The sequence below is a fragment of the Rana temporaria genome, chromosome 3, assembly GCF_905171775.1.
Source record: "Rana temporaria chromosome 3, aRanTem1.1, whole genome shotgun sequence".
Taxonomy (NCBI): Eukaryota; Metazoa; Chordata; class Amphibia; order Anura; family Ranidae; genus Rana; species Rana temporaria.
The window spans coordinates 448,708,672-448,725,604 of NC_053491.1; the positions used below are offsets into that span (position 1 = coordinate 448,708,672).

Here is a 16,933-nt window from a genome sequence, read left to right on the forward strand (position 1 = left end):
GGAACCCTGGGAGGATACGATCCTAGAGTCCAGACTTCCATGGAACCCTGGGAGGACACTATCCCAGAGTCCAGACTTCCATGGAACCCTGGGGTTCCTCTAGAGCAGTGATACACAATTAGCGGACCTCCAGCTGTTGCAAAACTACAAGTCCCATCATGCCTCTGGGTATCATGCTTGTGGCTGTCAGACTTGCTATATACCTCATGGGACTTGTAGTTCTGTAACAGCTGGCAGGTCCGCTAATTGCATATCCCGGCTCTAGAGCAGTGATGGCAACCCTTGGCACCCCAGATGTTTTGGAACTACATTTCCCATGATGATCATGCACTCTGCAGTGTAGTTGAGCATCATGGGAAATGTAGTTCCAAATCATCTGGAGCGCCAAGGTTCGCCATCGCTGCCCTAGAGCAGGGTAGGCAACCTGTGGCACTCCAGCTTTTGCAGAACTACAAGTCCCATCATGCCTCTGGGAGTAATTGTAACTGCCAACCTTGCAATGCCTCATGGGAAATCTAGTTCAACAGCTTGAGCGCCACAGGTTGCCTACCCCTTCCCTAGAGGATACCATTCTAGAGTCTAGACTCTAGAATAGGGGTCTCCAAACTATGGCCCTTCAGTTGTTCGTGAACTACAATTCCCATCATGCCCAGTCATGTCTGAATCAGTTTTAGAATGCCTCATGGGACACAGTTTCACAACAGCTGGAGGGCCATAGTTTGGAGATCCCTGCACTAGAGGATAGACTGCAGGGATCCTCAAACTATGGCCCTCCAGCTGTTGCAGAACTACACATCCCATGAGGCATTGTAAAACTCTGACAGTCACAGACATGACTAGGCATGATGGGAATTTTAGTTCCTGAACAACTGGAGGGCCGTAGTTTGAAGACCCATGGGATAGAGTCTTCCAGAGGAACCCCAGGGTTCCAAGGAATTCTGTTTGGGTTTCATAACCTCCTATCTGATGGTGCCTACATAGTTCCTGGTTCAATGCCACTTGGAAGAACCTGCAGCATGACACAAATTAACTTGTTAGCCATTTGTAGCGATGGCATTCTGACCGCCAACAATACAGGAGGCCAATCTGCCACACTGGCCGCCAACAATACGGGAGGCCAATCTGCCACACCGGCCGCCAACAATACGGGAGGCCAATCTGCCACACCGGCCGCCAACAATACGGGAGGCCAATCTGCCACACCGGCCGCCAACAATACGGGAGGCCAATCTGCCACACCGGCCAACTACCAATTATTTAGCAGGGGTTCGCCAAGACCTGAAAATGTCAAGCGTCCCTCTTATGTAGAAAGGTTGGGGGGGGGGGGGGGGGGCCAATACAGAGCCTAAAGGGCCTGCTCACACCATGTCCCTTGTGGTGCATTGATAGATCACTGCAAGGGCAGAGAGTAAACAATTGCTTTCCCAATTGTAAATTACAGGATATAGGGTGGGTATTCAGAGACGTGAAGAGTTATGCAAGCCACAGCCAGGAGATTGGCAATATGTGCCTTGGTCACACCATACTGCTGCGTAAAAATCTAGCATGTTAGCATTTGTACACAATGCACTGCTGTAACCTATAATGCATAGAATTAAATGAAGGGTCATTCTTTGACACTTCAATAAAGTTTTTTTTTTTTTTTTTTAAAGGAATATTAATGAGCTGTAACAATGCATTGCACAACACAAGCATGCAAACCAAGAGTCCAAATTCCCAAGTGGTAATATTGCTTTAGAGTATGAACCTGTACAAACACTGGGCAAATCGGATGAATTTTAAGAGTAAAAATAAAATTTCCCTTCACTTTCTGTCCTACAGACAACAGGAAGTAAGACCACCTCTTCAAAAGTAATGTAAATGCCCTCAGAGATGTAGTAGTCATTGGGACAAGTGTCACCATTGGAAGAATTCCCTCTGTTCCTGTTCTGGTGACACAAAGGTTGGGATTTTCTCCAACTAGGACAAATTGCAACACCCCCCCCCCCCCCATTCCCCCTACTGCCCCAATCAGAAGCACAAATAGCAATAAAAACTTGGAGTTTTATCCCTTCTACACATCCAAAAACCCCAAATGAAGGTTAGCCTTTAAATACGCATTAAAAAGGAGCCGTCATCCAGGAAGTACTACTTATTGACTGGTTCTGAACAAACCCATAAGCAGGGAAACCTGGAAATTCTGAATGCTTGTGCTGAATAAAAGTCTCCGAAGGAAGCAAAAAGTTCTTGATGTCTACAGCAACCCGATTATCCCAATACTAGCTGTGCAAAGTGCCAAACCAACACCAAAGAACCCGACCACTAAAGGCAACAGCCACTGCTCAGCCTTCAGACACTTGTGGTTCCGGCCCATTGCTCTTGGCTGCCAGGGTGTCACCCTGAACCAAAGTGGGGCCCTAAGATCCGACAATGCAGTTCATTGATAGAAGCGGCAAGCATCTCGGCATTCTGCATGTGAATAAAAGCTTCTTTCGTGTACATACGCACACAGACAGACAAAACTTGGCACCTGCTATACAGAGGCCTATGTTTGTGTTCAAAATAATTCTGTTAAACCTGATCAGCAAGCATGGCTGGGCCCCTGAGGGACATGCAGGCATGGTGAATGGTATCTAAAGCCCGCACAATAATAACAGATTGTACTCATTGTACACCAGATAAAAGCCTAGTCACTGAGGCAGGGGCCAGTGAGCACAGGATCAGGCAAGAACAGGACTTTCTCGCAGGCTTGTGTCAACACTTACCGACTTGTAGCACTCGCTGCACCGCTCCGGACTGGAAGAGCTGCAGGCCGCGGTTAAAGGGCACCCGAGAGTCACGTTCGCCGTCCGGAGGGTGGTACCCCAGCGAGGAGTACATGCAGATCTCCTTCTCGCTGCGTGGGAATGACCAGAAGACGATCCGTTTCTGGACGGGTTCTGGGACCCTGGAAAACCGTTCTTCCACCTAGGGAGATACAAATTGATTAGTAAATGATGATCACAACAATCCTCTATATGTATATAAAAAAATCACATGACCCTTGTGAGCCACCACATGTCATTTCTGATCACTTGGGACCCACTTTGCCTGCAATAAGAGTATGTGGTCCCTGGGGGTTCCCAGAACATGACTAGAATGTGATCTGGGGGGGGGGGGGGTGAATGATGTTCCCAGGACATGACCAGAATGTGATCCTAGGGGGGTTCCCAGGACATGACCAGAATGTGGTCCCGGGGCTCTTGAAACATGATCTATATGCGACTCTGGTGCATGACCAGTATGTGATCCCAAGGTTCTCCAGACATGACCAGTATGTGGTCCCAGTATGAAATCCCAAAACTTCTGATACATGTATTGCTCTAAAATTCAAAGTCTCTTTAGTAAACAAACCCTTCATAAGACAGGGGCTTCCACCATTGACCTGAAAATGCTAGCAGACTGCCTGTTATCCTTACCCTCCAACTTTTAGCACTGTGTGTCCTTGCTGGAGAGATTACATCTCACTTCCTTTCCTGCTGACCAAACACAAAGTAAGGGGGACCTCCCTTTTATGGAGTGTAATAAGAAGCTCTCACCCTTCCCCACTATCCTAAAGAAGTCCAGGTATGCTTTTTATTGCACAGTCACATTGTTCCAGCGTATTCCATTCCTGAGAGCCTTTGGGCACCATTTTCATCCACTGAAACAAACCACGGGGCACAATTCCTCCCAAAGACACCAACCACGTGGGGACAATTTCGCACAAAGACACCAACCACGGGGCACAAATCCACCAATGATACCAAAGATGGAGCACAAGGACACCAAAGATAGGGCACAATGCTTCCAAATGACAGCAACAATGGGACGCTAGTCCTCGGAGACCAAAGATGGACAATTGTTGTTTATTCCCACTGACATCAGGACTTTCAACTTCCAATGGCCACAGCCTGGGCCCCCCCCCCCCCCCCCCAAGTCTGAAGGACAGTAAACTGCCCCCCCCCCCTACAATATGCTCTTCAATTGGACAAGTTGCAAAAAAACTAAAGCAAAAACATACCGAGTTAAGCTTTAAATTACTGCATCTGCACCCAATGGAGAAATTTTGCTCAACATCCTGTATCCTGACCACAAGCAACAGAAGGGTTGGGGGCCCTGAAAGGACGTTACTGTGGCCTGTGCCCCTACTGGAGCGATTCACACTCATTGGCCTGCTGGATGTTATGGGCACAGGAAGTTGGGAGGGGGGGGGGGGGGGGTGTTGCCATCATGGGAGATTGGTTGTCACTTCCTATTTCCTGGGACAGGAAATAAGGGGGAAGCCCTGCTAATTGGGGACAGCAAGAACAAAAATAAGAAAAAACCTGACAATTGTTTGACCATTGTTCACTTTGGATACACATCAGGCAAGGCCTTTGATCACTGAATCTCGGTTTCAGAGAGTAAAGCATTGTGCGTCACACGAGTGCACACGCTAGTGTTTAAAAGGAGAACTCCATTCTACATATTAAAATGTATTCAAGTCCAACAAAAATGGGGCAGAAAACATCTGCGCACTGATGTTTTGGGGCGCCACTGGACCCCTTTCTCAAAGTGATAAACTGACAGTCACGGGAGCGGCAACGTTCCTCATTAACTGTGCATGGCTCACGTAAAGCAGTGTCTGCAGTGCTCAGTCTTGGCAGTACTACAGGGATTTCTTCACGGATTTCTTCACGAAGGCGGCCAGAAAGCCCCACCAAGCGCTCCGCTAAATTCTACCATTGCTGCCTGACAGGGCTGTACACATGCCATGAATGCATTGTTTTAGAACTTGGCTTTCAGAGTACGACAGGCATCACCACCTGTCAGATGGACCAATCTGGAGCAAATAGCAACCGGCAGCTAAACACTTGATTCACACTTTGCCGAGGTATTTCTATACAAAACCCCTTGGGAGTAAGAGATATAGATATAGATATAGATATAGATATAGTTCCCCACAATTTCCAATGACAACCATTCATATTAATAGGACTTCAAAGTAGACCCTGCCCTACTTTTGGTCTGACTTTAATGCAAGTTTCACAGGCACTCTGAAATCGTGGCAAAATTGCACGTCTTTAAAGTCGCACAAGTGTGATAGGGACCCAAGAGCCGGTTCACACTGGGGCGGCACAACTTCGGGGGCGACTCGGCAAGGCATCCTGAAGACGACTTCAGAGGCGACTTGCAAAGTGACTTCTGTATAGAAGTCAATGCAAGTCGCCCCCAAAGTCGTACAAGAACCTTTTTCTAAGTCAGAGCGACTTGTGTCGCGCCTATTAGAACGGTTCTATTGACTAGAATGGGACGCGACTTGTCAGGCAGCCGAGTCGCCCCAGTGTGAACCAGCTCTAAGGCTCCATTTACACTTTATGACTTCGAAGTTGTGCCAACTTCGGAGTGCAACTTTCACACAACTTTGGATGGGTGCAACTTGGATATGACTGACCAGTGATAACGGACAACTATATTGCAGAACATTCAGGTACATTTTTCATGCAACTTGAGGGTTAACATTGAAGTCTATGGCCCTCAAGTTACATGAAAGTCGGACCAAAGTAGTGCATGAATTACATTGAAGTTGCTGCAACTTTAGGAGATATAGATTAGCCATCATTGAAAAACCATGAGGAACGACTTGTCATGCAACTTTGATGTCCAAAGTCGCATGACAAGTGTGAATGGAGTCCTAAGAGCTGTGTAAAATGGTGTGGGGGGGGGGGGGGGGTTCAGGAATATACATAAAACAAACCAACGAAGGGTTAGAATGTTTATTGGCTTCTTCCTTTTGTCAGTGTTCCCATTGGATATTTATAGTCTCTACTTGTCCTGGTGAGAAAGTGAAAGGAAATCCAAAGAGGTTACATTTGGTTTTGCAATAGGAAGTGGCGGGCAGAGTCCTGATGGGGACACCTGTTGAGGAAAGGATTTCCCTTCACTTTGTAGACATTTCCTCACTTCCTGTTGTGTGTCCAGAAAAGGAAACCCAATCAATGAGGCACCGACTGACAAAAATTAAATAAACAAACCCACACACACACACACACACACACACACACACACACACACACACACACACACACACACACACACACACACACACACACACACACACACACACACACACACACACACACACACACACACACACACACACACACACACACGTCAGTGATAGCAACCTTTCCCAAGCTAAACAAGCTCGGCCTTGACTAGATTACGTTTCATTTGTTAAGCTGGTATATATAGCCAAAAAAACTTGCCAATTTTGGTTTGTTTCCCAGAAGTTTGTGAAATGTTTACCTCATAAAAGAAAGAACAAGTCATAGTTGTACTTTATTCTGTGAAAGGACACTCCGAACCCTCCGGTATTTTCCCCGAACCCTCATGTGAAGGATCACTTCAGCACACCTTTTGGCACAAACATGGCCCCCCGTTGCTGTGTTGAGGTAAAAGGACATGCAAACCAAAACCAAACCATGAACCAAACACCGAGCAGGTGATCTATTCCTCGCCGGTACTCCATTAACATTTCAATCTTCATTCACTATAAGGAGTCACACTGCTGGACATGAAAGCAGCTCCTCTGCAGCCATCTCAATACTCTAAACCAGGGATCCTCAAACTACGGCCCTCCAGCTGTTGCGGAACTACACATCCCATAAGGCATTGCAAGACTCTGACATTCACAGACTTGACTAGGCATGATGGGAATTGTAGTTTCTGAACAGCAGTAGGGCCATAGTTTGAAGACCCATGCTCTAAACTGACCCCGGCATTGTAAAGCCCCCCAAAATGGCAGCCAAGTGCATCGAAAAATATTGCAAGGAGACCTCTGTGCTAAACAAATGTGGAAGCAGTTCCTGCTGGCTCTCTTCTGAAAATGCCAGGTGCCTGGCCATCACACAACTTCTGGCCCCACACTTTAACTTCCCTCATTTGCATCATTTCAGTGACCCCGAAAAGTCGAAAATCCTTGTCCACGTACTTCTTCCAGGTCACTGCGGCAGAGGGGCAGTATCCCAGCCAGGCAGCCGTAATTTTGTGCAAGAAAAGTTGCCAACGGCATCCTCCATGTTCCTCCAATGAGACATAAAATGGATGGTTATCGATAGGTTTGCACCAATACCGAGTACTCAAGCAAATGCCCCAGAACTCGAAACCGATAGCTTTGCTGTGCGACTTGAGCCTACGCAAAGTGGACGGGCTCAAATCGCACACGGTTTGAACAGGAATGGAGCGCAATTCTGGTCCGAATCGCATACAGTTTCCTGAACCACTCCTGTGTGAACCCAGGATTGTCATAGTGACTTGAGCCTGGGCACACACAGGAGCGGTGCTGAAAACCGCATACTATTTGGACACTGCATTCCTGTTCAAGTCGCATTTGATTCTTTGCAGTGCGATTTGAGCCCATTCATTTTGTAGCTGTGAGTACTTGACCAAAAAAGTATCTGCAATGGCAAAAAAAGTAGTATCGGTGCAACCCACCGTGATGTCTGGTTGCTATTGGTTACCGAACGTGCACAATCCCCACAGGTCAACCAACAAACGAATCACCGTACAAGCTCATGCCATTTGTGGGCGCATTGTCTTGACACTAGGGTTGCCACCTCATCCCTTTAAAACAGAACACATATGAATTACACAGGTTCTGTGGCTAATTTAATGCAGGTAAGGCACCAAATGAGTCTAATTACCACCTTAATTAGCCTCAGAACCTGTGTAATTTATATGTGTTCTGTTTTAAAGGGATGAGGTGGCAACCCTACTTGACACACATTGAGACGCCTGGACAAGTCAGTCACGCGACCAAACAAAGTCGCCAGATTTAGCGCAGGCGAATTAATTTTGGATCTGCAATCTCCCCAATGTGGTGAAATTGGCCCGCGGCGTCCTTACAGGTGCAGAGGAAGGCGACAGGTGACAGACACTCCCGAGGTGATGGCATGCCGGGAGAGTCCGGGGAGGGTGGAGCGTTATGAGGAATGGTGAGGTCATGACGATACTATGATCAACACAATGACATGAACAAACACATCAATTCACTAAGAAGTCTCAGCGTGTGGAAATGGCACACAGGACACACGTTACTCCCTGCCGAGTGTCACATCCTAATCTACACCATTGTATAGAGAGAGGGGATCAGCACCTGTGTGCCCGGGCTCCGATGAAAGCAGACATCAACAGATTGCATACTAGAAAAGTTGAATCCAACCCATAGACACCAGTGTGCAGCATGTCAGATAGTGGAATGACTGCTTCCATCAGAATTTTCCCACACAGGTGTTCCTCATCAGAACCCTACGTTAAGGTGGGCAGCGGCATATTTCTCCTGCCATCACTTTAAAAAAGGCCAACCAATGGGCAGATGCTAACCCCAAGTGCTCTTTCACTCTTTCGGTGGAGTGTAGTGCCCTTTGAGGAGCGACCTGCATTCAGATCGCTCTTCAGAGGGCATTTGACAGGTTGTGAGGCAGCATTACATCTCCTCCTCACCGCCCGATTTAACCCTACGATGCCACACTATCCTGTCGCAATCACATGCATTGCGCGCCGGTAAGACGTAGCCCTATTAGACTCAATGGACAAGTTTGACAGCCGGAGACATCTGTCAAACTCAGTACCTGGAGGGTAAAATAATGTCACAGCCGTGGAATGTGTACAGCCCCATCCAGCTGTTATTTTACAGATCGGGTGGGTGGGGGTTGTACAATCGCATCTGAAGACGACCTAATAGAGTCACACACACATTATATCAGGGCTATGCAATTAGCGGACCTCCAGCTGTTGCAGAACTACAAGTCCCATGAGACATAGCAAGACTGACAGCCACAAGCATGACACCCAGAGGCATGATGGGACTTGTAGTTTTACAACAGCTGGTAGGTCCAATAATTGCTGATCTGATAATCTAATCCAGGGATCTGCAAACAGTCAATCGGTCACAACTTTGATCCAATCCAGTCTAAATCAATTGGAAGTAAACTGAGTCGACTGATGGAATACGATAAATGTATTTGCATCAAATATCGGCAGCAGCAAGATACTTTATTCATGAACACCATTGTATTTTGATTGATCAGATGAGATCACATGGTGAAGACAGATGTGATCAATAACTACAATAGTCGTTTATAGATCAATTATTACTAATGGAAGAGATTGATCAGAAAAGTCATAGATTTATATCAAAGCGTGTATAGCCACCATAAGATGAGTCAACGTGCGTTATGATACATGCCGACATTCAATACAAAATGCGCAACATACATTAACCTCTTCTGGACCGCTGTGTGTACACACACACACACACACACACACACACACACACACACACACACACACACCCCATTACTTTGAAGTTATATACCGTTATGGCAGCTGCCAACCCCACTATTTATTTTTATTTTTTTAATATAGCGGGCGATTCCTGGTCTGATAAAAGTGGTCCCAGCGGCAGATTCGCCACGGAATCACATAGACAGCGAGAGGGTTGCCGCCCCCCCTGCTTACCAGAGCCGTTGGTAAAGAGGGAAACTATCCAATCCCCTGGAGCAATAGGCAGGAAGTCGAGTGAGGGAAAGATGCCCCCCCACTCTACTCTATGGCTTTGGTGGCCCGGAGTGACGTCCGACTTCTGCCCAATAGCGTTGAAGGGACATTTTTTTTTTGTAAATGTTCATAAATAGCTTTTTTTGCTTTTAAAGTGTGTTAAGTCTTTTTGACGCCAAATCTGGCAATAAAGAGGACGTGCCTTGTATTAGGAATAAAAGCGTAATATATATATATATAATCACTTTTATTCCTATTACTCCTGCGGGCGAGCTTTGAGGCACAGAGCGCATTATTATTATTATTATTAAACTGTTCCCCCCCCCCCTTTTTTTATTCGCTTTTATTCCTATTATAAGGTATGTCCTCTTTATTGCAAGATTTGGGGTCAAAAAAAATTAAGACACTTAAAAGCAAAATAAAAAAGTAAGCGTCTTTTTGACCCTCAATCTCACAATAAAGAGGACATACCTTAGAATAGGAAAAATAATAATAATAATAAATAATAATAATAATAATAATAATAATAATACGCTCCGTCCCTCCAAGCTCGCACGCAGAAGTGAGCGCATACACAAGTCGCACCCACATAAGTAAAACGGTGTTCAAACCGCACGTGAGGTATTGCCACAATCATTAGAGCAAGAGCAATAATTCTAGCCTTACAAACTCTAAACAGGCAACATGGTGCGACAAAAACATTTTTTTTTTAAATCATCTCCATTTTAATCTCCAGGGTCTCTGCTACACAAATAATTATATATATATATTTTTTTTTTTTAAGTAATTTTCTAGCTATTTTTTTTTTTTTTTAAATACTGATTTTAACTTGTAAACAAATGTCGGAAAGGGGCCTGCATTGCGTGCAACCCCAAACACAAAAGGTACACGTTCAATTATTAATAAAAAGAACAAAAAAAAAAATATAAAAAAACACTAATATGCATTTCAAAAAAAAATTGTTGCGTGAAATACAAAAATTATAACAGCCAAACAGGTGAAAGCTTTTCACTCTTCAGCTCAGCTGCTCTTTCATTGGGGGGGGGGGGGGGGGGGGGGATTGGACTCTGAAAATCAGTAGTGCCCATGCAGACAGTTCCACCCCCTTTTCCCCCAATAGTAATATGAATACAAGTTGGTATAGCAAATCAAAAGTGGATTAGAATAAAGATATAAAAAAAATATATATATATAATAGACACACAGATTAGTAACTCCTCCTACTCTGCACATACTGATACATGGGTTACAAGGATCCCCTTCTACTCACAAAGCTCCCACACAGGAGACAGAGTGACAGTTCTTCTCAGTGGTCTCCAATGAGGTGTGAAGTGACAGTCACATGTCTGAAATAAAGATACCGCACTTCACTTTTTGTTGAGGATTTGGGAACGGAGCCAATTCTCTACAATGTAACAAATGCTGCCAACCCATCCATGTGTATCTATGTATTGTTACATTGTCACTGACCCCTGCTACATAGAAGTCATAAAACTGACACCATACAATGTGATGTATCCATATTAGTTCATTGATCACATGATCAACATCCAAGAGAGATACACATACTATCCCCTCCCCCCCCCCCCCCCCTATCATTTGTAGTAAATACAACAGACTAGATGTAGAGTACATAATTATTGTAACTATTCAATTTATTTAAATAAAGGAAAGCAAATAAATATTAACAAAACCCATTTTCTCCATGTAGTGCAACATCAAAAATAAGATTTGATATATTAATAGAGATTGTACTAGTTCCTCATGGAAGACATAACACACAAGATATTCTCATCTTGTATCTGAACTGATGCTTTACATGATAAACACACATCTCTATATAAGATTTTTTTAAATAAAATGTTTCACTACATATAGTATACAACATACAGTGCAGAAACCTGAAGAATTAGAATATATATATATATATATATATATATATATATATATATATATATATATACATATATATACATATATATACATATATATATATACATATATATATATACATATATATACATATATATATATACACACACACACACACACACACACACACACACACACACACACACAGAATGTTATAGTAATTATGTACACTACATATAGGTTATACTACCAATAACACTATCTATTCATTTACTATCAATAATACTACTGCCAATAATAGCACCTATACCAATAATTTATTAATACTACCTATACCACTAATAATAGCAGCTATACCAATAATGATAACACCTATACCACTAATAATAATAATAATACTAATAATAATAGCACCAATACTACTGCTGCTAGTGGTGGTATTGGCTGGTGTAATATTATTGTTAGTAGTATTGGTAAGAGTAATATTGTTGGCAGTGGTATTGACAGGAGTAAGATTATTGTTAGTGGTATTAACAAGTGTAATATTAGTGTTAGTAGTAGTAGTAGTAATGGAATGATTAGTAGTGATGGAAATGCCAGGAGTAATATTGTTAGTAGTAATATTATTCCCAATAGTATTGGTAGGAGTAATATTATTCCTAGTAGTAATAGTGGTGGTATTGGCAGGAGTAGTAGTGGGGGTGGTAATAGCCAGAGTAATATCAATATTGTTAGTAGTAGCAGGAGCAGTATTGGCAGAAGTAATTGTTGGTAGTAGTAGTGATGGCATTGCCAGGAGTAACATTGTTAGTAGTAATATCCCTAGTAGTAATAGTGGTGGTATTGGCAGGAGTAGTAGTAGTGGGGGTGGTAATAGCCAGAGTAATATATCTATATTGTTAGTACAGTAGTAGTGGCAGTATTGCCAGGTGTAATATTGTTAGCAGAAGTAGTGGTAATGGAATGATTAGTAGTGATGGTATTGGCCAGAGTAATATTGTTAGTAGTAATAGTAATGGTAGGAGTAATATTATTCTTAGTAGTAATAGTAGTGGTATTGGCAGGAGTAGTAGTGGGGGTGGTAATACCCAGAGTAATGTCAATATTGTTAGTAGTATTAGCAGGAGCAATTATTGTTGGTAGTAGAAGTGGTGGCATTGGTGGTAGTAGTAGTATTGGTAGTAACAATGGACGTACTGGGGGCAGCAGTATTGGTAGTTATATGATTAATAATAACAACAAATATTAGGCCCTGCCCACACTGACAATTAGGAATCAGCGGCCGAATCACAACGATTCCAAAAACGCACCCTGAACATTTGGGTGCCATTCATCCTGCCAAATCTGGTGCAATTTTTGACGCAATTGTCACGCACGTGGATCGTGGCAAAAACGTGTGTATTTTTTTGGGGAGAAGAAGCACAGAGCATCCAATTCAAGTAAACAGACAACCCTGTGAGCACCAAGCTCCATCGTGTGAAAATTGCACTCACAAAAACACACAAACAGGAACACTTCTTCCTGATATGGGAATGGGGCCTTCATAGTATACTACTACTGTCATCATCATTATCGCCAACATGACTACTAATACCAATAATAAAAATCATCATCTACTGTCACCTATACAAAGACATTGTAACATTCAAAAATAATAGTTTAAAAAATAAAAAAAAAAGTAAATCTGCATGTAATGTACACAATACTACGGGAACGTTACAATATATATATATATATATATATATATATATATATATATATATATGTATATATATATATACACACACACACACACACACACATATACACACTTTTTTTTTTAGTGTGTGGGTATATAAACACACTATATATATATATATATATATATATATATATATATATATATATATAAAAATGTTTTGTTTATATACCCATACATAAAAATTATATATATATATATATATATATATATATATATATATATATATATATATATATATATATATATATATATATATATATATATATATATACATACATACACACACACACACACACATTTATTCTCTCTCTATCACAGTGTAGTTGTTATCGGTCACATGACCCCCTCCCCTCCCCCTATCTATAATGGATCTGTGATGTCCGATGTGACATTCTATATAGTGATCGGAGGGGTCTGTCGGCACACACAGTACGGACGATGATTGATCGGTTGGTTGGTGTCATATCCGATCCACACATCGGCCGATCTGTGATGTCCGGCCACCCTCCTCCCTCGCCGTCCCCCGGGTGTCTCTTACCTGCTCGAAGGCCCAGGTCTCGGCCACTTTCTTGGCACTGAGATCCAGCAGGGAGTCGGGCTTGTAGCGGGGGCTCAGGCCGGAACACCTCCTCTTAGCGGCCGGCGGCTCCATAGTCCGGTATGTGCGGTGTGTCCCCCCTTCTTCCCCGGGATCTTCAACCAACGTCGCCGCTTCACCCAAATGACAATCCACTCGGACGAGGCCTACTGTACTGTACGATCCCCAGCCTTTCCCACGGGGCGCGGCCGGCTCCTACGTCCCACCGCCCGGCCTCTCTCTCGCGCTGGCCTCGCTCCCACGGCCCCTTTAAATCTCCTTAACAATGGGGAACGCGAGCTTTATCCCAGGAGCCTCGGACACGCCTCCGCCCAGCGGCTCCCGGTCGCCTATTGGGCGGCGGCGGCTTGGGTTTTGCATGCGCCCCGCCCCTTTCCTTTGATGTTGGCGTGGAACGAGGAAGTTAGCGGCCTGTCAATCAGCGGCGGCCGGGCCAATGGGGTGGCGAGCTGAGGCTCTTTAACTGAGCGGATGCTCCATACAAGGGAAGGGTGGGCGGGGCCGGTGGCTGGGAAGTTATTCATTCATGTGGTTGCCCAGAGGTCAAACTGTCACATGTGTGTGTGTGTGTGTGTGTGTGTGTGTGTGTGTGTGTGTGTGTGTGTGTCTGCAGGGACAGATTCCTGAGTGCTCTGCATGGACAGGAGGAAGCATGGCCCAGGCCGGATACACACTACTTGCGCCATGCTTTGCGCATGAACACGCGTTTCTTTAATGCATTATATATTGCATTGATGTGCAATGTTTTTCTTTATTTTTTTCAAACTTTATTTATATATATATATATATATATATATATATATATATATATATATATATATATAAAAGAGAAACTATGAAAAAAGTAAGAAAAAAATATTATTATTAGTATTATTTAACCACTTCCATACCAGGCACTTACGCACCTTCCCGCCCAAGCCCATTTTCAGCTTTCAGCGCTGTCGCACTTTGAATGGCAATTGCGCGGTCATGCTACAGTGTACCCAAACAAAAAAATGTTTTGCGCAACAACTAAAAAAAAAGACTGAAAATTTGGAAAAAAATTAAGTTTTATTTTTCTGTTAATTTTTTTGTAAATAAGTAAGTTTTCTCTTTCAATTACGGGCACTGATATGGCGGCACTGATGGGCACCGATTAAATGGCACTGATGGACATTGATGAGGTAGTACTGATGGGCACTGATTGGCGGCGCTGGTATGCGGCACTGATGGGCACTCATAGGCGGTACTGATGGGCACTCATAGGCGGCACTGATGGGCACTCATAGGCAGCACTGATGGGCACTCATGGGCGGCACTGATGAGCACTCATGGGCGGCACTGATGGGCACTCATATGCGGCACTGGGTACTTATGGGTGGCACAGATGGGCACTGGGCATGGATGGGCACTGTGGGGTGGCACTGATGGACACTGTGGGTTGGCACTGATGCAGCCATTTGTGGGCACTGATTGGCATCTTTTTTTTACTGCCCTTTTTTTCTTCTTTTTTTTTAACTGATTTTTTTTTTATTGTCCCCCTTTTTTTTGCCCTTCCCTGGTGGTCCATTGTGGGCTTCCCTGGTGGTTCAGTGTGGCGATCCGAGGGGGGGCTGCGCTGATAAACAATCAGGAGAGCCGCCAATCGACTCTCCTCTACTCGTGTCTGTCGGTCACCTCCCCCAGTCAGTTCCCTTCCCCCACAGTAAGAATCACTTCCTAGGGAACACATTTAACCCCTTGATCACCCCCTAGTGGTTAATCCCTTCCCTGCCAGTCACATTTATACAGTAATCAATGCATTTTTATAGCACTGATCGCTGTATAAATATGAACGGTCCCAAAAATGTGTCAAAAGTGTCCGCCGCAATATCGCAGTCACGATAAAAATCGCACATCGCCGCCATTACTAGTAAAAAAAATTAAATGATAAACATGCTATAAATCTATCCCCTATTTTGTAGACGCTATAACTTTTGCGCAAACCAATCAATAAACGCTTATTGCGATTTTTTTTTTACCAAAAATATGTAGAAGAATACGTATCAGCCTAAACTCAGGAAAAAAAATCTTTTGAAAAAAAAAATTGGATATTTATTATAGCAAAAAGTAAAAAAATATTGTGTTTTTTCAAACTTGTCCCCTTTCTTTTGTTTATAGCGCAATAAATAAAAACCGCAGAGGTGATCAAATACCTCCAAAAGAAAGCTCTAATTGTGAGGAAAAAATGATAAAAATTTTATTTGGGTACAGAGTTGCATGACCGTGCAATTGTCATTCAAAGTGTGACAGTGCTGAAAGCTGAAAATGGCCTGGGCAGGAAGGGTTTGAAAGTGCCCGGTATTGAGGTGGTTAAAGTCAGTGTAAACAATGACCTTGCAAAACAACCCTTTCCATAAAAAAAATTAAAGGCAAAACATTTGTGTATAGATATAACAAAACATTATAAACTGTGCTCATAAGTTTACATACCCTGGCAGAATTTATGATTTCTTGCCCATTTTTCAGAGAATATGAATGATAATACAAGAACTTTTCTTTCACGCATGATTAGTGTTCGGCTGAAGCCATTTATTATCAATCAACTTTATTTACTCTTTTTAAATCACAATGACAACAGAAACTACTCAAATGACCCTGATCAAAAGTTTACATACCCCAGTTCCTAATACCGTATATTGCCGCCTTTACCATCAATGACAGCTTGTAGTCTTTTGTGGTATTTGTGGATGAGGCTCTTTATCTTCTCAGATGGTAAAGCTGCCCATTCCTCTTGGCAAAAAGCCTCCAGTTCCTGGAAATTCTTGGGCTGTCTTGCATGAACGGCACGTCTGAGATCTCCCCAGAGTGGCTCAATGATATTGAGGTCAGGAGACTGAGAGGGCCTCTCCAGAACCTTCACTTTATTCTGCTGTAGCCAATGACAGGTGGACTTGGCCTTGTGTTTGGGATCATTTTCATGTTGGAATGTCCAAGTACAACCCATGGGCAGCTTCCTGGCTGATGAATGCAAATGTTCCTCCAGTATTTTTGATAACATCCTGCATTCATCTTGCCATCAATTATGACCAAATTTCCTGTGCCTTTGTAGCTCACACACCCCCAAAAACATCAGCAATCCACCTCCGTGTTTCACAGTAGGGATGGTGTACTTTTCATCATAGGCCTTGTTGACTCTCCAAATGTAGTGTTTATGGTTGTGG

General features: G+C 43.4%; 1 protein-coding gene across 2 annotated transcripts in view; it reads right to left on the bottom strand.

Annotated features, from left to right (window-relative positions):
* ZSWIM4 (zinc finger SWIM-type containing 4) overlaps positions 1-14,020 on the bottom strand; it is a 36,719-nt gene extending 22,699 nt beyond the window's left edge. For both annotated transcript variants that reach the window (XM_040346607.1, XM_040346606.1), the window contains exons 1-2: positions 13,692-14,020; positions 2,745-2,946 (exon numbers count right to left, since the gene is read on the bottom strand). In XM_040346607.1, the coding sequence (XP_040202541.1) occupies positions 2,745-2,946; positions 13,692-13,805 (316 nt within the window). In that variant the 5' untranslated portion in view covers positions 13,806-14,020. The remainder of the gene's footprint in view (positions 1-2,744; positions 2,947-13,691) is intronic.
* Between the last annotated feature and the right edge of the window lie 2,913 nt (positions 14,021-16,933).